Source organism: Elaeis guineensis, chromosome 3 (genome assembly GCF_000442705.2).
Source record: "Elaeis guineensis isolate ETL-2024a chromosome 3, EG11, whole genome shotgun sequence".
In the NCBI taxonomy this organism is placed as follows: domain Eukaryota; kingdom Viridiplantae; phylum Streptophyta; class Magnoliopsida; order Arecales; family Arecaceae; genus Elaeis; species Elaeis guineensis.
This window is the reverse complement of record NC_025995.2, coordinates 118,237,040-118,264,228: the sequence shown is the minus strand read 5'-3', so window position 1 is coordinate 118,264,228 and position 27,189 is coordinate 118,237,040. Positions and strand designations below refer to the sequence as shown.

The following is a 27,189-nucleotide window of genomic DNA, read 5'->3' as shown; positions in this document are numbered from 1 at the left end:
CTTCTCAAATTCATCCAATAAAGAGCTTTTACAAAATAAATAAGATGCAGATAGTATTATACAAAGGGCTATATAATTATAATCATTATATAAAAATTGTTTGAAGATGACAATGTTATAATAAAATTAAAAAATTATGTTGAAGGACATATTTATAAATTTTATCATATTCCTATGTAGAATTATCTCTAACCAAATATAATAATCTTTTTTTAGTATTATTTTTAGAGTAATTTTTTTATTAATAAAATATAGTAAAAATTATTTTCTTTCGTAATCATTTTTTTAGATAAAAATTTTTTAAAAATTTTTAGATTATCCCATAATGTGACACACCTCATTCAAACGGACCCTTAGAAATAAAAGTCTTGAAGTTGAAAGACCTGTTGTTGATCTAAAATTTATGAAATAGAAGATACATGCTATTAGCTGAATTAATAACTTATATTCTGAGAAATATTAAAAATCTTGTTTTCTTTGGTGATTTTTATATCTAAATTTCTAGGTGTTTTGAAGGAAGAATAGAAATTTCTTAAGTTATTGTCGATGATCTTCCTTTTGCAACGAATGTTAAAAAAGTCACTTATTGAGCATCTAAATGAGCAAAATTGCAGTGTCTACTTTGTCTAACTTATAAAACCCAAGGTGAATATTTACAGCTTGTTTGGTTTTACTTTTGTTTTCAAAAATTGAAGGAGAAAAATGAACTAGATTGATGGCATCCATGATGAAACCCTTTTGTTTTCTAAATTGTTTGTAGAATCTTCAAAGCTTTTGATAGCAAAGGTTCATTGCTTTTAAAAGGAGTGAAAATAAAAACAAGAAATAGCAGAAATCTTCTGTAAATGTAATCTACAACATCAATCTGATATTTCAGTAATTTGTGGAGAAACAAAAATAGAAGATCAACAACGAATGCCAAACAGGACTTTAAGAAATAGATGTATTTACATATTTTTTAATAAGAGATTTAGAGGACCATTTCTCTCATTGCTTTGGTTTCCATTTGTTGGGGACTTAGAAATTTGATTGTGCTAGGAGGAGTAAAAAGGTGAAAAACATTAAAAAATTTTAAAAGAATTAACCAGAGAAACTAACCGTCTTGCTATTTGGCATGCTGCCATGAGTCAAAAGGACTACTTAATTGGCTGACTTGGTGAGAATTTTAGAACAATTTGTTTGAAAAATTAGAGTATCTCTGCAATATCTTTAAACAAGCTAACCTCTCTTTTCATGTCTGATGTCTGTCCTACAAGTTTGGTGAGGAAATCTTTGACCTAGTTTGTCTATCTAGGCGTTCTGTCAATCCCAACAATTTCACTTGATTTTTTTTCTCATAAACTTGGCATCATCTGAAAAAAGAAGGATGGGCACCATACTACAAAGGGTGAAATATCTTTCCATCAATGATTTGTGGTTTCAGAAGAAACTAAACTATGATGGATTGAATTGCCGGCACGTCAGATCAAGCCAATCAATCAACAAGGTTGATCAATTAGGAGATAGAATTCAATATTACTCAGTAAGAGGGCTTCATAATATCTAGCAGAATGAGAATCACACGCAGGAATATGGCAAAAAGAAGAGTAATATTAACTCATGGATAAAGAAGCAACAGATAAAAAAATTGATGACATAAAGAAGTAATTGAGCATACGTCAAGCATTCTTCAGGTAGAATGGTCATCACATCAAAGACCAAATATACAAGTAGCTCCTGGAGCTTTCCATGGAGACTTCTTGTAGGTTACAAGGATAGTTGTTGAAGCCCACGGAACTGTTCTACCGCTCGCATGCTAAACTTGGATCATCTGTGTACTCATGTTAAACATCGATCGATCATAAAATTAAATCAGATTAATTTGTATTAACACAAACTTCTTAATCTTGGATTTATTCAAGTGCTATTTTTCATGTGACTATAGGTATAAAAACTAGGGTAAACACTTGCACCCTTGATCTACAATATCAAAGGTTAAGCTAGTTCATAAATCGAGAACCTTCAAACCGACCTATATCCATACAGATGGTCTTCTTAATAGCCAGTAGCATTCTACATGACATTTAGAAATATTCTCTCACAATCACACCTCATAGTAATGTGGCTTGCAAGGAATATGAGAATTGTTCCACATTCAACCAGAGATCTATTCATAGAAAGCGACAGATTGAAGAAAACATATAGTTTCAAACAGTCTCCTTCCATGGACCAACTTGCATCACACGCTACTGCTAAGAGTCTCTTTCCGTATATACTAATAGGAGGATCTAATGGATACAATAATATTTCTTTGCCTAGAGCTATACGTCTTAGTTGGAGTCGTTCCTGCCCAAGCTTTTAAGGAATGAGCCACTCTTGGTGATCTCGCGCAAGGGCTTGTTGGTGAAGCGGATGACGTTGTACGCCCATGCTCCTGCCACCGCACCACAAGTAGGCCCAACTATGTACACCCAAATGCTCTTGTACCGGTTAGCCACAATTGCAGGGCCTAGACTCCTCACTGGGTTCATCGATGCTCCCGATATAGGGCTGTCACAACCAAAAACCAAAAAAAAAACAATGATATGTGAAACTTTTGAACAAGAGATAAAAACATTTACAGAAGAATTATGACCTAAAGATGCTACAGCATGCAACATGATCTCCTCCAACAGTCGCATGATTCTATTCGGAATTTTTTTCATTATAGGTTCACCAAAAAGGTAAAAAAAGAACAAAGAAAAACAATAATTCTTTCATTATAGATTTGGAATGGTTATGTTGAATACCCGGCAATAATCACATTTAGTAGGATGGTAGCTCCAACTGCTATTCCTGCCAGTTCTCCAATCTGGACAATGGAAACAGGCAAATAAGATCACCATCGACTTATCAACAAATTAAGAGAAACCTAAGAAGTTCAATCAACTCTCATGCAGTCCATATAAAAATTTGAATGAAACTTTTCGAAGAAACTTGTGGTCGTCCAATTTCGAATTAAAGGCTAAATGGCTGACAAATCAAACGCTACAAATTAAGACCAGTGTGTGATTATATACTTCTCCACAGTTGCAGAGGCAGAACTCGACTTACCGCTCTGTTGTCGGTGGCTACTCCGGATATCACAAACATGAGGTAGAAGGTGGTGATGAACTCAAGCACCAGGGACTGCATATCTGAACCAGTCGGAATCGTTCCTGGAAAGAGCTCATGTTTCCCTCCAAACAGCAACCGCAGTGTACCACTTGCAAGGATCGCTCCCAGCAATTGAGCTGCTACGTATACCGGCACCTGCACGGACATTATAGGTGGAAACAAGAACTTGAGATATATAACGGTCATACAGAAAGCATGCATAGAATTCGCCAACATCAAAACAGTAGGGTAGAGGCGAACCTGCTTCCATGGAAACCTCCGACATGTAGCGAAGGCAATGGTGACGGCAGGATTGAAATGGCCTCCGGAGATGTGACCGACAGAGTAGATCATAACCATGACCACCAGCCCCCACACAATGCCTACGCCAGGGAGTGTAATGGTGCCCTTGCTTAGATTCACTGTCACTGAGGCACAGCCGGCGAAGATCAAGAAGTAGGTCGCAAACACTTCGGCGATGATCTACACACATAATTGGGAGGTAAAAACAATCACCATCTGCATTAAAGTTGCTGGAATTCTTTTGCCTCACAATGAAATATATACTGGTAAAAAAAATAGCTGATAAATTGTTGGGATGATGGACCATTTGAATTGCTCTATGAGTAATCTGAGTGCTGGCCAACTACCTACAGCCATAGCTTTAAAACGCCGACATCTAGTCTTGTGAAGCTGTCCTGGTGGAGATTAATTCTCCAACTTGGTTTCACTTGCTAATACTGCTGTGTTCCTGCTACCGCTGGTGGGGATGGTGATATGGAAAAGAGATGGTCCAACCCCTTGTATCAGAAAAGGAACTAGGATTTTATCAATGTGTATGGAAACCCCTTCTTCTACTTCTCTAATTCTAGTAAAAGAAAGTACGTGACAAATTGGGAATAATTTATAAAAAAGAAAAAAGAATATAGATCTCAGTTGGCCTTGCTTCGTTTTACGGTTAGTAAACATGATGTTGGGGTTTAGGCTTTATAATCAAATCCAACTGATCAAAGATTGGAAGTAAGAACGGTCGAACTACTTTGAGTTCCTTCTTCCAAATCTCTGGGAACAACCCAACGCCCTCTAAGCACGATATATTGTTATTGAAACACAGACAGAAATCACACCAATATATAGATGTGTTAGAGAACTACAACTATATTTGATTCTTTCTCGGAGAAAAAAGAATTTTGTCGCCACACATCAAGTGGAAATTCCAAACAGAGAATTCAATCCCTTGGAAATAGGAATCTGAAACGAACTCAAGCTATTCACTTAATCCAACTCTACAAAAAATGTGGACAGGAGAATAAGAAAGAAAGAACAAGGAATGGAATTATGAGATATAGGAGGAGGAAGTCTTACCTTTTGGAAGAAAGGAAAAGAGAGACCCAAGCCATGGCCTGGAACAGAACGCTCTTCTTCCCCTGGAAACCCAGCGGTTCCCTCCTCCATAGATCTCTCCCGCGTCCCGTTTTCACCAGTCGAATTCTCTCTACCTCCTGGCATCTCTCTCCCTCTCTCACACACTCACACCAAGCCCAAGAGAGACACTGAGAGCAACTCCAAGGACAAGGGAGAACCCTTCGAGTTGGGCGTCTATTTATCGTCAGTTGGAGGCCCGGAAAGGAGGGAGTGGGAGAAGACCTAGTGGAAGTCGTACGCTTTCTCGGCTCCCGTTTTCTTCTTTAGTTTTTTTATATTCTTTTTCTTCGCTCTCTGGATTGGCCGCTATATCTCGTATTCTTAGCCGAAGGAATGGACCGGAGTGGCGGAGTGAGGAATTGAGGAAAAGAGGCTCAGCGGTGGGGAGTCGCTTCGAAGGCGTGAAGGCCTAAATTTGGCTTCGGACGGAAGAGTAATAAAACGGTGAGAGCATTGAAAGCTGCTCCAACAACCTCCCAATCAATGCATTTAAACAAAAAAAAAAAAAAAAAAACAATAATAATAAAAAATCTGATGCATTCACACGGATAGGGTATACGATAAATGAAGTACAGTGTATTTCAAGTTTAAATCTGTGACATTCCAATACTTTGCTTTCCTCCAAACAGAAGTGTACTGGAGGAGGTGGAGACACTCGTGAAAACTATAAATTTATTATCTTGATCAAATATAATATAATAACCTTTTATATGAATTGATATTATATGAGATTGTTGCAGTCCAAAATCCAATCTCAAGGAATTAAGCATTTTGCCGATCAGTGGCTAGTCTGTTCAGATAGAACTAATCTAAGCTGTGAAGGGTTCGACATATAAATAAAGAAAAGATGATGGCGTTATCGAAACACATTCGATGAAAGATTCGATGCTTAAGCTAGATAGTTTTGTGGGATTGAGGAATTTTGAGAATATAAATAATGAGTTAAGACGGATCCTATTCGGATTTACATAGAAAGGAGGGTGAAAGTTGCGATTTGTTTGCATGATTATTAGATGAGCTGGTCCGCTGTTTCTTATCTATTGTCCGGAGATTATGCCGAGTTATAGTTGCTCATACTATTCACCCTAAGATTTGTTAAACCATTGATCATGTGCGCCAAGTGTTGCTCAACCATTGGTTAGTTAAGTTGGCAGTTGCAGTTTAATGAGCATCGAATCTAAATTACAGTAAGTATGTTATTTAAGAATAGTAGATACTTAAATTTATTAATATCACTATAAAAATAGTGGTTAATCTCATTTTTATTATCCTGATCTAGACTTTGAATATATTTATTACCATATAGGGACTAATGTTTCGTAATATGTTAATATTTTTATATTTCTCTATCCCCTCAATCTTGATATATAACTTTATCTTAATATTGATCTTTCCATTAATATACTAAAATATAGTTTGTCTCGCTATTGCACGCCTCTACATAGAAATGGGAGGTTTGAATCATCTTTTAGCTTACACATCTCCCAAAATGTTGATAGCTTTTTTACCACCTTTTATGAAAAGAAGCAAATATGTCTCAATAAATAGGTCTCTTTTTTTTTTCTTTCTTTTTCTCCTTTAACTTAATCCAGAAAGATACATTTAGTTTGTTTTTAACACCTTAAAAATACTAAAGACAAGCCTGAAACTAGAACGGATATAGATCAAATACCAATATATTCATATTTATATTTATTTTATCTGATGAATACAACTATGAATAGAGATATTATTTAGATATAAAAATTTATATCTATATTTATTTAAATAAATATAGATACAAATCGAATATTGGAAGAATAGATATAATTATTAACATAACTTAGATAATTAAATTTTATGGCTACAGAATCAAAGATGTTACTAAATAGATGATAACTCAATTTAATAAAATATTTATATGATTATATATTTTTTAAAAATTAATAAGTACTATATAAAATTATGCAAAATTACATCCAGTTTTGGATATTCGAATATGGATTGGATAGCTGTCTGTCTATATCCATATATATTTTTCTTTGTAGAATATGGATATGGATATAAATATTAGTTAAATTCTTAAATTTTTATTTATATTTGAATTGATTCGAATATAAAAATAAATTCAAATGAATAATATCCATACCATTTTTATCTTTTATGGGAGAGTCCAAATCTGATACCAAATAAAAGTGCTGCTGCGATGCAAGACAAGAAGATTTGATGTGTTATACAACAATCTCGTGAATTAATCTTCTCATGCCACATGGCATTCCATTAGAGTGTTGCCTTTCTACGATGGTTGGGCCCAGTAGCATCATAGTTAATTTTTTTAATTGGATCTTCCACAAACTCTTGACCAAATGCGTGCAGAAATCCAAGCACTAGTGTTGCTAATGATAAGGATCTTGATATATATATACATACATATTCTTTCACTTTTTTTCCTCTGCTTTGGTTATTTGTATCATGTCGTACTCATTTATAGCATTGCCTTCAGTTCATCACACCTTCAAGGATTTGGGAGTCCATCTGCCTAAGCAAACAGCTAGATGGTTACAAAAACTTGTGTCTATCATCTCTCATTTGTTGCGGACTTTCCAAGGACCTCTCTTGTACCCCTCTTCTCTGTCTTAATATATTTATTTTTATATATAAATTTTTCATCAATAATTTTGGAGGAATTATTTCATTTCCACGATTACCGTTAAAAAAGGAAAAAAAAAAATCAATGCACCCTTTGTCATACTATATGGGAACGAAAATATAAAGTATTAATTGTATTGAAATAAATTGGAGACCGATAGTATATACAACAGACCGGGTTGCATCCCAAATGGCGCAGCATTATGATGTTAGTGTCTGGACCAACTTTATCGACACTGTCCCTGTTCTCTTTGCTATATTTTATATTTTGATCTTCACGGAGGTACTCATACATGATCCTATCTTAACAAAATAAAATAAAATAAATGGTTTTAGTAATTTTGAAGAATGATAGCTGGGCTACGGGATGCTTACGAGCTGATGATGTAATAAAGGAGAGGAGAGAACCTGCAAATAAATAGATCGAAAAATAGAGTGCTAGGATTGCGACTAGCTTCCCATGTCCTCACTTGCATGCTTTTACTGATCAGAACGGCCTTCCGTGTCATGGAGAATTGATTTCTACAACCAAACTATACGGCATCTTAATAACGCGACGCATTTGCTGTTGGGCTGCTGACTAAATAGGCTTTAAATTGCGACCATGGGGCAGTTGCAGTTGATGGATATCAACGCCATCTGGCTGTGGAAAAAGTACATGAATCAGCGAAAAACAGCAAAAGCAATAAGTATGTCTCCGGGTCTCCCCCCGATTACTAGTTACTATCATAAAAAAAAATAATAAAATATGATATATATTAAATTTATTTTAAAATTATTTATATTCTTTTGATCTCTAAAATAATAATTTGCTCTGTCCTACCGGATACCTCCTGACTCAACTCGAACCTATTGGAACCGGTGTTATCAAACTCATCTCGATCCGAAATGAATACAGATAATAATAATAAAACTTGCATAAATTGGACCTAAATATATATAAATTCATAAATTTCCATCACAACTTTATCCTAATTGTTGTATGCGCAAAAAAATCAACATGCAAAAGATTTAATGACATAATGCTTAGTTATTTATTTTTTAATTAATTATTTATTTTTAATTTAAAAAATATTTGATCATTTAAAAATAATATTTTAATTATTATATTTTTATTATTATTTAGAATTTAATTTATTATGTTCTATATTTTTATTTTATTTAATATTTTATTAAATATTAATTTTTTATATTTTTATTTGTTTGATTTACATGAAAAATTTGATTTCAGCTGCTCTATCTGATTTGATCCATCCAACCTGTCCCAAATAATTTTACCCATCCCTCTCTTCAAGATGGGTATAGGACGGATAGGGGCCTACTTGACATATGCCCAACTCATTAACATTTCCATCCATCTCCACCAATCATCATATAGATTTAAATGATTTTGGAATTTGGACAGTACAAGCAACGGTGAATTAAACCTTTAGTTTAGCTAACTTTGCCGCACTTAAACATATATAAGGTTTGAAGTGACAACGAGATACATTGCTCTATATTACTACATCACCATAAAAACAAATCCATGCAGCTTATTCGGGCCGGAAGCAATACGCGTTTGAACTTAAAAAACAAGCCTGTCTAATCAAAATGAAAAATATCCAAACATACCACACTTGTAGATGGACTTAGTGGGATGTTAGAATGCCATGCCACACTTTATATTGTATAATTTATTGTGAAAATGGGTTAGTTGAGGTCATCAAATCACACATTTTACCATCTCGAATTGTTCATTATGGAGTTTGGTGGACCTAGTCTTCCAATTTGTTTTATCCTTTCTCAGTCTGATTTTTATTTTTCATCTTCTTTGTCACATGCCATGCTCAGCCCCTCAGTCAAATGCATGCATGACTAAATCCCCACTCTAATCCAATTCCCTCCACCATGCGGTGATGGCAATGTCTTTGCCGATTATTATATCTGGTACAAGAATCTCATTGACAAATCCACCAAAATGCATGGATGTCAATTTGGGTGTCGGCCATGGAAAGCAGAATCACACCCTACATTCCTAATGCTCGATCGATTTCCACGTCGAGTAATTGTTGTATCTGGAGTTTCAAACCATCATTAATTGTGAAGTAGATAGAGCGAGGTAGTGTATGTCAAACTTTGAGCCAGTCAATTTGGTTTGACATCCTTGCCCCTGTATGTGATTGTGGAGCATTATTCATGCATGTTTTAGTCATAGCACCAACACTAATCCAAGCATTCACACCATGTTTTTCTGGTCGTGCTTTACTACTAATTAAAAGCCACCCATAAGACTTTAGGCGATTGGACGACCCCCGCTATTTGGGACGGTGGACGAACGGTCTTCCACCATGCACGCCCGCCACCGTCATTTCTTTTTGTCACTCCTCTTTTTGACAGTCCGCTACTCTTTTACTCGCTTTCTGAAAGGTTTCCAATCCAGAACCTACCGTGTCTCCACGGGCTTTAACAGTACCATAATGGCGTTTCACGAGCTCTCTCACTGGTCTTTTTCGAACTTTTTACCGCTCACACGAGCAGTAAATGGAGCACTTCAATCGCATGATTTTTTTATTTCACAGCAAATAAAAGTCACTTTCTTTTCTAGAAGGGCAAGTTCCGCACCTTTGTCACGGGGGATATGGATTAGTCAAAGCAACCACTTCCCGATTCTCGTGACCCCCTCGAGGTGACGAATCTATGCGCTTTAGATTACGTCATAGTGTGAAATGGATAAAATTGTCATCTACCTCTAGATAAAGAGAATGGTAATAAAGAAGATTCAGATCTTTCACCAAAAAGAAAAAAAAAAGATTTAGATTCGAAGCCTTTTCTTTAATAAATAAGAATGAAAAAAAGGGCATTGGCGGAGGCAAAAGTTGAGACAGACATAATCTTGGTCACACTTGGCCAAAATGAAGGCGAATCACATGCATTTAAACTTTGGCAATGTTTTTTTTTTTTTTTTTTTTTTTGGTGAGAAATGAAACCGATTCGTATAGCTAAATGATTACAATACAACAGTAGAACTCCAGAGCGGCATCCTGTACATGGAACAAAACAGAAGCCCCTGGTGCAGGAACAAAACTCCAAAACTCAAATACAAATAACAATGTAACAAAAGCATAGGGGAATACATAGCGGAAATCACAGGAGAAAATGTACAAAAGCCTATAGATGTTAAACTGTCACTATATATTAGAGACTGCATTGCGGGGGAAAGTTGAAGGCGAGCTAAAACTAGAAAGATGGAGACCGTAGATCATAATTCGATCTGATCATAGACTGGACTTGACTTGAGCCTAAAAAATATCAAATTTTATATGAGCCCGATCCAAAATCCGATTAAAAATAAATAGAATTGAGGCTGGAGGCCCAGTCCATGATTAGCTCTAACTATAATAGATGCAGTCTGAGATGAATGAACACAGGAAAACATGCTACATAACTAAGATAATAAAAATAGCGGTGCCTCCACCACAAACAATAGATGCAGCTTGGGATGAACACACACAGGAAAACGTGTTACATAACTAAGATAATAAAACTAGCGGTGCCTCCAAAGAAAAAGGATGGTGGCCCACGGACCGAAGAGATTGAGTAGTGAGCGTTCCAGGAGGGGGAAAAGCGGACTAGCCATAGTTGCATGCACTGGAGCAGGTGGTCATGTTATTGAGTCTCAGGTTTGGTACTCTATTCTTAGTGGGATGCTCCTTCCAAGCTTCTGGGGACAGGGCTGGTTATTTGGCAAATGGTTTCTGATGATTATAAGGACCACAGCTTATGTTCACTCCACCTTCATGGTATTGCTTCCTTTGGTTTTTTAGGCGTCGAGTATTGGGCTATTTTCCTTTGTATTATTGCAAAAAACTATGAGTCCATCTGCTGTATATATGTAATATTTGTCTGCTTTATCTTTGCTGGAATGTTGGTAATTGCAAACTCGGTTATACTTTTATCTATTAAGCATCCGTTCCTCTTTCTACCAAAGGGAAAAAAATCTTTGCCATACCACATTATATGTTGATTGTGTCAGCTTGTATTACGAGGGACCAAATGTGAACCATAATAAGCCATGTTGCTTGAACCAAGTCATCACTAGCTTCAACACTTGCTTGCTCGAACCGACTTGCCATGCTAATCCACACTAGCCTAATCCAGAACAAGATTAGCTTGTGCGGCCTATCACCTGTGCCTGGGAAGACCTCCGAGGGATTCAAAGGTAGCACCTCCTCTACGTAAGGATGAATGCTGTGACTATAATCATGGATGGATGGGATATGCTTGGCTGAGTAGGTTCTCAGTTTCCCTTTTTACATGGAATAACTTTCATTTCACTAGCTGGCTTGAAAACTAATATATATACATATACACATACATACACACACACACATACATACATATATACGTGTATACATACCTACATATATGTATCTATCTATATATATTCTGAACCTGACATTACCCAAATTATCTTTGAGATAAAATGAATAATAAGTTCTAATGCATCCATTGCACAAATCATTGTTTTAGCATCGATCTTATGCTTGGATGGCATCAATATCCAGAGAAGCAAACTCATAATTCTCTTCTAAGATGGCTCTCCTCTAAAGAAAGGGGAAGAAAAAGTGCCGTGTTTGCTATGTTGCAGTTTTGCTAGCGCTGGTAGATTATTCACCTGCGATTCGTTGGATCATATCTGTGCTTGAGTTAGACACCGTCGATCCCCAGGCATTACGGTTATCACAACGTTCAAATATACAAAACGGTCAATTCTTCTCTATATTTCCGGATGCCAGCTTATGCCAGTAAGTAATCTCCAAAAATTCCGAAAAAAAGGGGGCATGCTTTCTCCCGACCGTTGCAACCAAGCGAAATTCAAATTTCATAACCTTCCATGACCGTTGCGCCCACGTCCATCGTCCATCTCCCTTCAAACCGAGTAATAGTGGCAATCTCCTCCTCTCTCCCCTTCACCCATCTCTCCCTCAAAGAAGAAGAAGAAGAACTAAACGGAGACCACCACCTGCTGTCGAGAATGGTCTCCAAAACCCCACAAAATTCGCCAAGTCCACCCCCAAATCCACCCGCCGCCGCCGCAAGAAGCCCTCCCCCTGAAGTCCCTCATCGCCACCCCCTCGGCCGTCGCTGCGTCGATCGACCGCTCTTTCCGCTCCTGCCGCCGCCGCCTCATCAAGATCTTCACCTGCTTCGGCATTCTTGGAACCCCCAAATCCCGCAAGCACGGCTTCCGCCGCCTAAAGACCGTCCCCCACGACGACCCCGGCCCTCCCGCCCCCCCTACACCCCTTCCCCCGCCCTCATTCCCTGGAAGAAAGACGGTCATTCTGGACCTCGACGAGACCCTGGTCCATGCCAAGACCGACCCCCCTCCCGAGAGGTACGACTTCACCGTCCACCCCGTAATCGACGGCCAGATCCTCACCTTCTATGTTCTGAAGCGCCCGGGGGTCGATGAGCTGCTCAAAGAGGCCGCCAAGGCATTCGAGGTCGTCGTCTTCACCGCGGGGCTCAGGGAGTACGCGTCCCTCGTGCTCGACCATCTCGACCCAGGAGGAGAGATCATATCCCACCGCCTCTACAGGGATTCCTGCAAGGAGATGGAGGGGAAGTTTGTGAAGGATCTTCGGTGATGGGGAGGGATTTAGATCGGGTGGTCATTGTGGATGACAACCCCAATGCTTACGCGTTCCAGCCGGAGAATGCGGTCCCGGTGGCCCCTTTTATCAATGATCTTGGGGATAGAGAGCTTCAGAAGGTGATCAAGTTCTTGGAGGTTGCTCCTCTTTTCGACGATACGCGGGATGCCATCTTACACTATCTCTCAGATAATGCGAATCAGAAATCCCAGATTTGAGTTGGGTCTTCTTTACTTTGGTTTCTTGATACTTAGAGATGGATTGACTTCAAGATAGTGGGCACTGAATTATCATCAAAAAGGGCTTTTTGGAGTTGCTGGAGGCCAACATTTGCTCTTCTTCAGGATCTTCCTGAATGTCTTACTCGATCTGAGGTAGAATGGGGATGCAGGCTATTGCCTCTTTGTGATCACAGAGGGAAAAATAGTGGTATCTTGGATTCTTTAGGATCGTAAATTTATTGTTATCAAAGTTTATTCTTTCAATTTTGAAATTTAACTTGTCTGATAGCCCATTCGTGACATTTGAATGGAGAATTCTTTGGTCATTCATCACCATTTTAAACCTCTTGGTAAACATTTTGACACAGCGCTGCAAGCTGATTTGGTGAATGTTGAGAGCAAAGTTTCCTATTCTTGTTCCTGATCAGGTCCCACAATCCTTCCAAGGTTACAAAGAATTTGAGAACTATACGTCTACATATGACATCTAATTTTAAGTTTAAAGCTTGTTTCGAGTTTGTGCTGCAAGTTCTGGATTGCTAAAAGGGAGAAATATGCTTGATGAATGTTTTAGAATTCCATTCTGTTCTAGATGCCGGTTTTAGTTTCCTTTTTCTGTACAGTTTGATCACTTTGATCTCTAAATACCTATAGCTTGCTCAGTGAGTCTTGTAAAGATTTCCAAAGATCATTTAGCATAGGCAAGTTATTTACTCATTTTACACAGCATAAGAAATGGAGAGACATTGGCATTCTGTTATGTCATAGTAATCTGTCACCAATATTGGCCCAAATTTTTTGAAGAAAGGAGAATCAAACAGGTGAAAAAATAGAGAAGCCTTTATTATCATATCATGATATATCATTGGAACAGGACTTAATAAGTAATTATGATTCTCTTCTTTATTATTATAATTCATCCATAGTAAACAGGCTGCAACCGACAAGTTCAGACGGCTTTATTTCTTCTCTGATGACCAGATAAGTTGATAAACTCGTGCTTCATTTTTCCCTGCATGCAACAATATTCCATTATTAGATGTTGTTAGTGGTTGGAGACATAATATTTCCATCGATGTGACAATAGTTACTTCTCATGAGTAATTATCAATTATCACTCCCACAGTCTGCAATTACAAACGAGCACAACCCAATGACAAGAAGGATAAGCCAAAAGTAATGCATCATATACTTGTTTGTTATCAGAACACAATGAAATTTTGATCTTTACATAGAAGTGGATCATCTTCCATACTAGTAATCTATAAAATTTCAGAACTGGTGATAATTCTAATATAATATGACTACTTGATCTTTACATTTGTCATAACTTATACAAAAACCATTCTTATGATTCTTATTAATAGTTGACCCAAAAGAATGATTGTTATCAGTAGTGTTTAACTTAAACTACTCATTTAATTGTTGAGAAGTATTGATGTTTTGCTTCTCTCTACTTGTTTTTTATTGGAAACGCATTGAACGACAATTTTTTGAATTAAATATCCAAAACAAATATTAGACAACTTATAAACCATCCAAAAATCAGAAACTATTGTAACATAATAACATAGAGAGATAATTCTGGCATAAAAAACTATACCTTCAACTTTTATGGTGATTGTTTCATGAAGTCTACGGTTTATTAGGATTTCCTTTTCAGAAAACAGAGATCCTTGTTTCCTAGCATCTAACATCAGCATCTAATTGATTAATCCCAATCACCCAAAAAAATCATAATCGTGCAAATAAAAATTTTATCAAGCACCCATTGACTGTCAGTACTTCAAAGATCATAGGCAATGCAAGGATTCATGATTCACATGGTGCTGCATTTGTCATGGCTGCTAGGGAATGGAAGCACGACACCACACTGAGACGCGATGTTGTGGGCTTTCTCAGGAGTGACCATTGGGTGCTCTTCCATCATTTCCTTGAGACACTTGCACACCTCTTCCTTGTCCAGTAATGAGCCAGTCCCTTCTTCAACAACCTGAGCACCATCACAGCAGAGTTCTGATGGCTTCTCACCAATTGGCTTTGTGAAGGAGGAAAGGCACGGCGCAAGGGGTCCAAGAACAGCGACACAAGCTATATTGCCAATGTCATGGGTATGCTAATGAGGAAGAGGGGAAGAGCAGACTAAGTGAAGAAGAAGAGGCCATCGGTTTTGTCCTAAGGTGGAGTTCAGGAAATGGTTACCTGAAATTTTAAGTCAATTAGATTTGGGGGGGTGTGGTGTTTAACAGGAGAGAAAGAAAGTGAAGTAGAAGAATAAGGGAATTTATGAGGCGGTGAGAGGGATATCAGCTGGAAGTGGAGATAGATATGCGGGGAGAAGGATGGGAAGGCACTGCAGAGAAAGCCAAATCGAGCTAACAGCTGGTGGTTTCAGCCTGGAGCCTTTAACAAAGAAGTTGTGTTGTCATATGCTGTGTTCTTTATTGATGATTGCATTTAGGTCAAGGCCTCATTGATGCAAATAGTTTATGAAATGACCTTAAGGTGCTTGCACAGTGTGCATGAATCATGAAACCTTTCAGATAAACCAGAACAAAGAGTTTTGGAAATAGCGTTTTCTGACCAAAATAAATGAACTACTGATTTTAAAGCAATTTGATACTGTCATTGCTTAATGAAATGTAGCGTTTCTTTTCTGTCTCTTTCACAGTGAAACCCAACTTGAAAATCTTTAAAAGTTAAAAATCTTTTAAAGATTCTAAGTATAAAGTCAAAGGTCACATGGCCTGTTCAATAGACATCTTAATAGAACCCTGATTTTTGAGAAGACAATTGGGCAGAGCCAATCACAATTAATTAAGATAATGAAATGAAATTAATAAAAGGGGGAAAAATAAGAAAAGAAGCTTACCTGAAAGAGGAGATCAAAATAGAAGAGAGAACAGAAAACCTCCAGGAACTTACAACAACTTAATCCCACAAAGACTAATGTCGAACACTGATTGAGTAAAGTTTGCACCAGAGGCTATGATGCAGCTTGGCATAATCTTTTCTTTCTGATTACCTAGCAAGATATATACTGACTGACTGATGAAGCTTGATTGTAGTTGGAGCTTCTTACCAAGCTGACCTCATTTAGATTCTGCTGGGCAATAGAATCTGTTTTGAGTGCAGCTCATGTCCTAGCTGGACCAAGCACAAGCTTGTTGCTCAGCTGATGCTGAACAGATCATGAACAGCTCAGTTCATTTACATCCTTAAGTGTTCTTGCTGACTTGGTACATATCTGCCGTCATAGACCTGGTTGGGCTTTGTAAGTCGACACTCATAAATATAAGATACAAAGAATATAATCGCACTTGATCAGAAGTAGATAAATTGTTTCATGTAAAGGCGTGCTGCTCTTGGGAGTATGGAAACAGTCCCATTGGATTCACGACTTCAATTCTGGATCTTGTTTCAAAGAGATCTTATCACACACAATCACAACTGTCCATGCTAACAATTTTTCGTTTGCTTCACCATGAAAGTGCAAGAGCTGTCCTCATTTGTATAATATTTTCTAGTTTTTCAACTTCCATCAATCCAAAAGTAAATTCGGCCAGAAGGGCCATCACATAAATACACTGGAACAGGATGATTGCAGGAGGCATGATATTTTCATAGATAACAGAACTTGATTACAGGATTGTAACGCCACCAGGACTTAGTTGTATCACATAAGAACTCGCCACCTGATTAACAAGGATGCAGATGGTCCAAGAATAGTCTGATTCTATTCCACTTATTTTGATATACTCTGTAGCATATATAGAAATACATATATGCTTGAAATCAGAAGACGAATCGTATTAACTTGCTATATCAGCTCTACTTCAAAATTAAGGACTAGTGATGAGATAGTTTTAAAATTTAAAGAAGAAAAAAACAACATGCCTCACGTGGAAACAAAGATTTGTTGCTTATAACCTTTTCAAATCCTCCTATTACAGACCCATAATTACCACTGAACAAGTCCGCAATTATGGCCAATAATTGGACTTTTCAACCTTGGCGCTTGATCAAAAGTAACACCATAGCCATGTAACCACACTAGTGATATTTTCATCCTATACTCTTCTTAGGTGTTGAACTCTCGTATCAAAGGTATTCGAAAGTACAAAATATCTAAAGATATTACAATTGCTAGGAAATGCGCTTCGAGATTCGATCATAAGAAGCCACAGAAGATCTAAGATGATGACGGAGACCAATGAGCCAAGAACAGTCCAACGGAGTCCAAATAGAGAAGTTACGCATGAAACAAGGCGAAGAGGTAGCTGGTAGGGCCTACGACGGCAGACGGGTCCAAGGGTGTGCGGGCCTGCAGACATGCAGGCAACATGCAGGGGTGCGGCCCAGTGGGCACGTAGCCCAGCAAGTGCGCGGCCCAGTGTGCAGGGGCGCACAGGGCCGACGCGAAAGGCGGCCCAGTGCAGGTGCTTCGGTGGCGTAATGCATGGCCAAGGCCAAGCCCAGGCGACCGTGCGTGGGCATGGCCAGGCGACCCTGGCGTGGTCCATCGTGCTTGCGCGATCCATGCACGAGCGAGTGAGTAGTGGGCGAGGAGCACTAACGTGGGGCAACCGACGAGCCGATGCACGGTAAGTTAAGCGGGTGCAATTCAACCGTGGTTCATGCGCGGTCCACAAGCGATTTTGCGCAATCCGACGGCTCTAGAGTGAGCCGTTCATGATCGGATAGTTGAGGATGACTCCGAGTTTGATCAGCTAATCGATGGCCCTGATGTGCACGATCGGATGGCTCTAGTACGAGCCGATATGACAGACAGTCACGGATGGTTCTAAGATTTTATTCGGCCTCGGTATCCTATAGAAACAGTATTTGGAGTTTCTAGAGCCTATATAGCTCCGATTGACAGGCCGTTTGTTGTGTTGGAAAGCTAATGACGTCCTGATCGTACAGAGGAGACATCAGAGCCGGAAGAGGCTTGGCACCACCGAGAGAGAGTTCGGTGTACGCTGAGAGTGTACAGCAGCAGAGAGACACTATAGAGTACGACAGGGGATCGAGAGCAGAGCAGAGCATCAGGCAGAGTAGCTCAAGTGAGGCATGATGTAGGACTTCCACAGAAGCATCTAGGGACGTCGAGGACCCTGATACTAGTAGGCCTGTGAGAGGATCTCCTTGGGGAGATTTTAAGAAATTTTTGTGAGGGTAGTTCTAGTTGAGAGAACTGTGTATACTAAGAGTTGAGAGTGGGTATTCTCCTCTTGTATTATTTTTTCTCCTAGTGAAACTTGCATGTCCTGTGAAGGCAGCACTTGTGCTGTTCCACGTATTGATTGTGTGTTCTTGTTTTGTTCTTCTTCTTTCCCACTGCAACATATAGTACCGGATCCTCACAACAACAATATAGGGTTCTTTAATGATCTTGCGAGTGCACATGGTATTGATTCTTAATCCTTCTCACAGTTTAGGAGACTGATTGTAGAAAGCCATCCTGCATCAAAAGCACCGACATCAGTCAATCTGATATAGTTAATATTATTATTTTGCATGCCTTAAGAAATTTTGCAAACTTAAACCAGTTACTGGATCAACACTTATATGCTGTGTGGATTCTCTTACACTTGATCCATAAGGAATATGAAAGAGTGCTAGCTAAAGTTAATAACATAAACTCATCTTTGGATGGCAAGTTGACAATATGTCAGGTATTTCTACATGAATGAATCTTGGCCATGTCAGAACTTCAGATGGAATGGTAAATACAGAAATTTCTCTTAAGCAATGGAAATCATGAAGACAAATCCATTCATGTTTTCAATTTTGTGAAATAGGAGATGCACCTGCAGACATACTTGTATGATGTGTTTCTTGCTCCTTTCCTCTCAAGATGGAGATTATCTGAGCTTGCAGGTCTAATGGAAACAACAGAGATGCAAAACAATTTGTAATAATCTTCATTTATCCATGCAACATTATGAGAGAATGCAGTCAATTCAGAACGGGGTATTTATCAGTTACACATAAGATACTAGTTTATTTGGGAACACACTGGTGCGAATGCTGTCCCCAGAAATACACAGAGGCAGGTTAGCATTGTCGGGGATCATGTCATTTGGCAGACGCTCGCACCATAACATGAATCCTGATTCAAGTTTATCGATGTTTTTGATAGAAGAGGAAGATGGAAGATCTCGCTATTTATTAAATATTAAAAGATGGAAGATAAGGGGAAGTTTGTGATAGCCAACAAGCCCAGCCAGCCAGCAGATCAAAGCCCAAAAAAAAAAAAAAAAAAAAAAAGGGGATCAAAAACCGGGAAGAAGATCCCGGTAGGAGTCTTCTTCTCCGACGATCCGGGCAATTAGGACTCCTAGACCCCTCGGAGTCCTAGGGTGCTCTATAAGAAGACCCCCTCCCTTTGAGACCGATCATTGGCCTCCTCCCTCTCTCTTCTCTCCGATTTCCTCGAATTAGAGCCGCAGACACCATCCGATTCTCGCAGTAATTGCTCGCCGGGAGGTCTCCGGAGGCTGAGGTAGTTTCCCTTCCCTTTCCTCCCCTCTTCTTCTCCTTCCTCCATGTCTGTGAGGCTGCCGACGACGAGTATCGCCGATTTTCGGTCGGGAAAGACGCCCTGTTTTTGGGCCTTTTTCCTTGGATTTTCCGGCACCGGCGATCGGAATGATCGGCCATGTCTCCGTGACCGGGGGAGTGGCCCCCGTCGCCGCCGGCTCCGCCGCGGCGGCCGTGGCCCGAACGGCGGTCAAGGCGGAGGACGCCGGTCCTCTGTTCCGGCACGGGAAAAAAGAAGAAAAAGAAAAAAGAAGAAAAAGAAGAAAAGAAAAGAAAAAAAAGAAAGAGAAAGAAGAAAAAGAGAAAAAAAAAAAAAAGAAAGAAAAAGAGAAAAGAAGAAAAGAAAGAAAAGAAAGAAAAAAAGAAAATAATAATAATAATAATAATAAATATATATATAATTATGACAATAAATAATAAATAAATAAAAAATTAAAATTGATGAGAGAGAGAGTTTCTCTCTCTTCTCTCAGTCTGAACCCTGACTTTTCTCTCTGGATTTGGACTTTCTTCTCTACTTTCTCTCTCTAAATTTTTTCTCTCTAGGATTTCTCTCTCTTGATGGATTTCTCCTCTTAAAGTTATTCCTCTAGGTTAGCGTAGGGGAAGGCTTCATCTGATGATTTGATCGAGTTTAGAGGAGTCTGATTTTAAGCGAGATTTTAATTTTAGAATTTGTTAGATTTAATTTTGAATTAATTAATGTAAAAATATAATTTTGGATAAAGGCACGGAAGAATCTCCTAGAAGTTAGTCGATCGTTCATTCAGTGCTCCGTGAAAGGTAAGTAATGAATCATCTTCTCGAGATATTCCATATTTATTCTGAAAATAAATAATTATCTCTGAAATTATGCATGATTTATGAAATTATGTTTTGTAAGAAAGTGCTTTTGAATGTTATGGTATATCGATTTATGCACTGTTTATGAAAGATTATGATATATATTATGGTACAAAGTGTTTTGATACAGATCGGATTTATGCTCTCAGCCTAACTATGTTTCAGTGGGCCCGTCAATGGGGATTATACGTTGGTATTGTGGACCTGCCAGTGGGGTTGTGCGCTGGTGTTTGTGGACCCTGCCAGTGGGGTTGTGCGCTGGTATTTCTGGACCCTACCAGTGGGGGTTGTGGCTGGTATTCTGTGGACCCGCCAATGGGGGTTAACGTTGGTCATAGTCGAGGCTGTTGAGTTTGAGTGTTTTGAATCGAATCGGATTTATTTATATGTGAATATTTGAAATATTGATTTGCATTAAATCAGCATGAAATATATTTTTATGTTATTGCAGCATTATTCTTGAAAATTTATAATATCTGAAATATCTGGTAGAGATACTTGTTACTTACTGGGCTGTCTAGCTCATTACTTTCTTCTATTTTTCAGATTCAGAGAATTAATTTCGAGCGTGGGAAGAAATATTGGGACAGAGTTTTAGAGCGAGATTAGTTGTCACTTCAATTGAACTTAGATCTATTGTTTTATTGTTAGAAAAATTTTATTGAATGTAAGACATTTGATTTAATTACTTGAATTACAGTTGAATAATAATTACTTGAATTTATTCCGCTGTGATGCATTGATATCGTGATGAGATGCCTTGCATGCTTATGGAGAGAGTTCTTCATGAGTATGCGGCGGTTGCCGGACCTCGATTCACAATCTCGGGTCGGGGGCGTGACAATTAATATGGTATCAAGCATAAGTGGATAAATTATGACCATAGAATTTGACACAGTATGAGTGTAGTGGGTAAACATTAGGAATATTGGGACGTTAGAATATGAGCATCATAATAACCATCCTAAAAATAGATAAATGAATCTAATAAGGTTTTACTACTACAAGGTTACCATGCCTCCCCGTAGAATGACAAGAACTACTCAAGGAATTGCAAGAGAGACATACAACCACGGATGGTAGCACTCCCCATCTGACAGTGGCACCCTCAGGAGGAGAGGAGTCGTAGATCCTAATGGGAGTCTTCGAGAGCACGTCAGAACCAGATATGGCTCAGTTAATGCAGACCCTAATCAGGATGGTACAAGCGCAACAACAAATAGCAGCAAATGTTTGAACAACAGCAGATACAATGAGATACACAACAACATCAGCATCCACCACCACAATATGGAGAGCAACCAGTACAACGGAAACATTTTAGAATTTAAAAAAGCTTGCTCCTCCAGCTTTCAAGGGGACTACTGAACCTTGGAGGCTGATAACTGGATAATGGAGATGGAGAAGGCTTCGCTGTCCAAGAGTGTCTTGATGAAGAAAAGATTCGATATGCAGCTTATTTACTACAAGGAGAAGCATACAACTGGTGTCAGCGACTACAGCGCAAGCATGAACAAGACGGCGAAATACTTACCTGGAAAGATTTCGGATTGCATTCTATGATCAGTATTTTCCTCGAGTATAAGGATCCAGAAAGAGCAAGAGTTTATTTATTTGAAGCAAAAGGGTATGAGTGTGACTGAATATGAAGCAAAATTTACAGAGTTAGCAAAATTTGCTCCGAGATTAGTGGATGGTGAGCAAGAACGTGTTCACAAGTTTGAGATGGGACTGAGAACTGAGATTCGAAAATAAGTGGTTCCATATGAATTGACAACTTATGCAGATGTGGTAAACAAAGCACTGATAATTGAAAGGGAAGTCAATGAAGAACGCATGGAAAGGGAAAGAAGGCAAAGAAAGAGAGCACAATCAAATGATACACAAGGGCAAATAATAAAAACATCAAAAGATCAGCTAAGGGAGCAGTAGATAATAAGACTCAACAGATTGATGGTGAGCCGTGCTCCAGATGTGGCAAAATCATGCAGACAAGGATTGCTATTGGAATACGGTGCTTGTTTCAAATGTGTCAGATGGATCATAAAATTGCTAGCTGCCCGTAAATACTGAAAATCAAGTTGGCCAAAGAACTTATGAAGGACAACATAAGGGTGGTGGACAGATTTCTAAAACCAGGGAAGATGTATGCGCTTACTCAACAGAATCCACAGGCTTCCAATACAATGGTGACAGGTATGAAAAATTTTGAGGACGAAATTTTTTTTTAGGGGTGAAGAATGTGATAGCCCAACCAAGCCCAGCCCAGCAGCAATCAAAGCCCAAAAAAAAAAAAAAACAGGGGATCAAAAACCGGGAAGAAGACTCCCGGTAGGAGTCTTCTTCTCCGACGAGTCCGGGCAAATTAGGACTCCTAGGACCCTCGGAGTCCTAGGGTCTCTATAAGAAGACCCCCTCCCTCTTGAGACCGATCATTGGCCTCCTCCCTCTCTCCTTCTCTCCGATTTTCCTCGAATTAGAGCCGCGGACACCGTCCGATTCTCGCCGTAATTGCTCGCCGGCGAGGTCTCCGGAGGCTGAGGTAAGTTTCCCTCTTCTTCCCTCCTTCTTTCCTTCCTCCCATGCTCCTGTGCACGGCTGCCGGCGAGAGTATCGCCGATCTTTCGGTCGGGAAAGACGCCCTGTTTTTGGGCCTTTTTCCTTGGATTTTTCCGGCACCGGCGATCGGAAGTGATCGCCGGCCATGTCTCCTCCGTGATCGGGGGAGTGGCCCCCGTCGGCCGCCGGCCTCCGTCGCGGCGGCCGTGGCCCGAACGGCCGGTCAAGGTCGGAGGACGCCGGTCCCTGTTCCGGCCAGGGAAGAAAAAAGAAAAGAAGAAAAAAAAAGAAAAGAAAAGAAGAAAAAGAAAAGAGAAAGAAGGAAAAAGAAAAAAAAAAAAGAAAAGGAAAGAAAAAAGAAGAGGAAAAAAAGAAAAGGAAAAAAAAAGAAGAAAAAGAAGAAAAAGAAAAGAAGAAAAAGAAAAGAAAAAATAATAATAATAAAATAAATAATAAATATATATATATATATATTATATATATATATATTATGAACAAATAAATAAATAAATAAATAAATAAATGAAATTGATGAGAGAGAGAGTTTCTCTCTTCTCTCTCTTCTTCAGTCTGAACCCTGACTTTCTCTCTCTGAAATTGGACTTTCTCTCTCTACTTTCTCTCTCTAGAATTTTCTCTCTCTAGGATTTTCTCTCTCTTGATGGATTCTCTCTCTCTAAAGTTATCCTCTAGGTTAGCGTAGGGGAAGGCTTCATCTGATGATTCTGATCGAGTTTAGAGACGAGTCTGATTTTAAGCGAGATTTTAATTTTTGGGATTTGTTAGATTTAATTTTGAATTAAATTAATGTAAAAATATAATTTTGGATAAAAGGCAGGAAGAATCTTCTAGAAGTTAGTCGATCCGTTCATTAGTGCTCCGTGAAAGGTAAGTAATGAATCATCTTCTCGAGATATTCCATATTTATTCTGAAAATAAATAATTATTCTCTGAAATTATGCATGATTTATGAAATTATGTTTTGTAAGAAAAGTGCTTTTGAAATTTATGGTATATCGATTTATGCACATGTTTAATGAAAGATTATGATATATATTGTGGTACAAGTTTTTGATACAGATCGGATTTATGCTCTCAGCCTAACTATGTTTCAGTGGGCCCCGCCAATGGGGATTATACGTTGGTATTTGTGGACCCTGCCAGTGGGGGTTGTGCGCTGATGTTTTGTGGACCCTGCCAGTGGGGGTTGTGCGCTGGTATTTCTGGACCCTACCAGTGGGGGTTGTGCGCTGGTATTCTGTGGACCCCGCCAATGGGGGTTAACGTTGGTCATAGTCGAGGCTGTTGAGTTTCGAGTGTTTTGAATCGAATCGGATTTATTATATGTGAATATTTGAAAATATTGATTTGCATTAAATCAGCATGAAATATATTTTTATGTTTAATTGCAGCATTATTCTTGAAAATTATAATATCTGAAATATCTGGTAGAGATATTGTTACTTACTGGGCTGTCTAGCTCATTACCTTTCTTCTATTTTTCAGATTCAGATAATTAATTTCGAGCGTGGGAAGAAATATTGGGACAGAGCTTTAGAGGCGAGATTTAACGTTGTCAACTTCAATTGAACTTAGATCTATTGTTTTATTGTTAGTAAAAATTTTATTGGATGTAAGACATTTGATTTAATTACTTGAATTACAGTTGAATAATAATTACTTGAATTTATTCCGCTGTGATGCATTGATATCGTGATGAGATGCCTTGCATGCTTATGGAGAGAGTTCTTCATGAGTATGCGGCGGTTGCCGCGACCCTCGATTCACAAATCTCGGGTCGGGGCGTGATAAAGTTCTACTGATGTCAAGTGTCATCTTTAGAAATGAGGGGTGCCTGTTATCATCGGGATTTGGATTGGATTGATCCATGTAATAGTTTCTCCTATTTGAAAGAAAATGAAGAATGGATATATCTATGTACTCAGACATCAGTAATGATAATAATAAAGAACTTAGAACAGGAAGAAAAAAAACAATCTTTTTTATGCACAGAAATTTTATAAGATGAAACTTTAAAATTTACAATTGATGGATGAATTTGAATTCTGTGCATATCTACAAAAGAGATAGTAAAAAGGATGAGAAAAACATGGTCCTTTGAGTTTAGTAAAAAGTAGAGATAGGATGATCAGGATTGATTATGAGGGAAAAAAAAAAGATGCCTTGATATCCACCTAATTGGATCAGCATTCGGTCATGTTTGTAGTATTTGGAAAGTAAAATATGCCATAACTTTGATCATCCACCTCCACTCGTATGTCAATGTTGCTGACAACGGGAAGCTCTACTGCCACAACATAATTTTACCCAGACTCTGTAACATCCATTCGAGGTGACCACTCCATCCTGCATCAAATTTCTTAATTTAAAGAGTTAAACGAAAAAAAATAAATACACAACAATCCTTGGCTTTAAAATACACTATGTATGGTCAATATTTTTACAGGGCAAACTGAATATACCCGACAACGATAATGACCTATATAGCTTAGGTTGCAAGAGTTCTCATATCTGTTTACATATATCTTGTCTGGTGCACCACGTTTAAATTCTACATGATGATCCTCTATGAAGTAGCTAATGAGATTATACTGAGATAAAGAAATCTTATAATATAAATGCTCGTTTTCAATCAGTTTCAGGAAGCTGCACACCATTACAAATAGAAGTCTGTCTTGTCCCGGTGCATAAAAGCCGCTGTTTCTCACTCTGGTCTTGCAAACTTGGGACCATCATTAGAAGATAGTGCCAAATCTTGTTCGCACAAGTATCATCTATCTGTTGATGTCAATAAGGTGGGTTCTGTCTCGGCCCCTCTTGAGAACATGGGCTCTGCAAAAGGCTAGGAAGAGTCTCCCTTGCGAGGACACATATTCTGCTGAGAAGAAATATCGGGCCCGGAATTCTGGAAGGAACAGAAAAAGGCATCTCATATGTGTTTCATGAAGTGAAACTTGAGAAGTTGCCCCTGAAAGGGATCTCAAAATGCTTGGATCATGACATAATATTGAAACCTGTCTGGCAGAATCTTGTTGCATGAAATAGGCTTGAGAAACAGACCCTTGGCGTGCCAAAAGCAATCTATTATCACGTTGTGGTACCATGGTGCTTAGATTACTGCTGCAATTGTAAATAAAAAAAGAAGAATCCATTAAAAATGGTACAAGAAACAGAGGGACAGAGAGAGAGAGAGAGAGAGGTGCATGCTGATAATCTTGTCCATGCTAATCCTCACTCGCAACTTTCAGAAGCATAGCAAATGCAATATAAAGCCAGACAACTATATGGGTCAAGTTTAAAGGTAGAATTGGCTCCAAATAAGTATAAACTGCACGCATGAAACTGATTCTCACTTAACAGGACTGATCTAGAAGCCCTCTTAATCTACTCGCAACTCATCTACTCCGGAGTCTTTGCTGGTCTGCCATTTTGCTTTTAAATCTGAATCTTTTGTAATCCCTTCTTATCTTTCTGCACATTCTTTTCTTTTTTCAACTATGTAAAACCTTCAACTCAATAATATTTGGGTGGCTAAGGCTCCTTATCAATCAAAAAAAAAAAAAAAAAACGATCTATTCTTGAAACAATGACAACGTTCCAATGAGGCCGTTATGACCATCATATAATACTGCTATAACAGTCATAACGCATGCTATGATAACTCGAGCAAAAAACAGTTACTCAACTATCTCCCAGCATTCACGTTGCTTCATGAATGAGAATACAAAACGCTGGCTAGGTGACCTTTTGAATTACTAAAGCATTTTAGATAACATAATGGAGGTAACCACAAATTATCACAATGCCATTATTTAATCATGTCATAGATATTTACTCCATATTAGATAATTTATTACATGATTCCAACACGTTATCCGAAGTCCATACCACTTGACCAGGGTTCAGGTTGTATCTTGGCATGATAGAACGATTGCTTTTTTTTTTTTTTCCCGCAACACCATCCATTGGATTATATCTCACACACATCTCAAAGCATTCTAAACCATCTCTTTTGTCTGTCTGTGCAAATCTCATAGCAGCTATCACGATTCAACGGTGTGCATCTCGAAACAAAAGATGAATCATTCTTTAGAGGAAAAGATACAACCCAACCTGGTCCTTAACCAGTTGGCACCCTCCTAGGACTATAAATATGTGATGAACTTCTATCCATCAATAACCTTAATTTTATT

General features: G+C 38.5%; 2 protein-coding genes, 1 non-coding gene and 1 pseudogene across 3 annotated transcripts; 1 reads left to right on the top strand and 3 right to left on the bottom strand.

Annotated features, from left to right (window-relative positions):
- Positions 1-2,123: 2,123 nt before the first annotated feature.
- On the bottom strand, positions 2,124-4,848 carry LOC105040576 (aquaporin NIP1-1). The gene is made up of 5 exons (XM_010917158.4): positions 4,480-4,848; positions 3,376-3,597; positions 3,073-3,270; positions 2,769-2,830; positions 2,124-2,529 (listed from the first exon to the last, which is right to left on the bottom strand). Exons 1-5 carry the CDS (start codon positions 4,621-4,623, stop codon positions 2,310-2,312), a joined length of 846 nt encoding a protein of 281 aa, XP_010915460.1. The 5' UTR covers positions 4,624-4,848; the 3' UTR covers positions 2,124-2,309.
- Positions 4,849-7,771: 2,923 nt separating this feature from the next.
- Positions 7,772-13,224, top strand: LOC105041467 (uncharacterized). The gene is given in 5 exon segments (XM_010918438.4): positions 7,772-7,856; positions 11,960-12,253; positions 12,256-12,789; positions 12,792-12,985; positions 12,987-13,224. Coding segments are annotated over 5 exon segments (1,203 nt in total). The 3' UTR covers positions 13,083-13,224.
- A 625-nt stretch (positions 13,225-13,849) lies between these two features.
- Positions 13,850-14,939, bottom strand: LOC105040577 (uncharacterized). Its single transcript, XR_012140148.1, has 2 exons — positions 14,851-14,939; positions 13,850-14,039 (listed from the first exon to the last, which is right to left on the bottom strand). It is a non-coding gene; the product is annotated as an uncharacterized protein (transcript).
- A 10,240-nt stretch (positions 14,940-25,179) lies between these two features.
- LOC114913962 (uncharacterized) lies at positions 25,180-26,148 on the bottom strand (annotated as a pseudogene).
- Between the last annotated feature and the right edge of the window lie 1,041 nt (positions 26,149-27,189).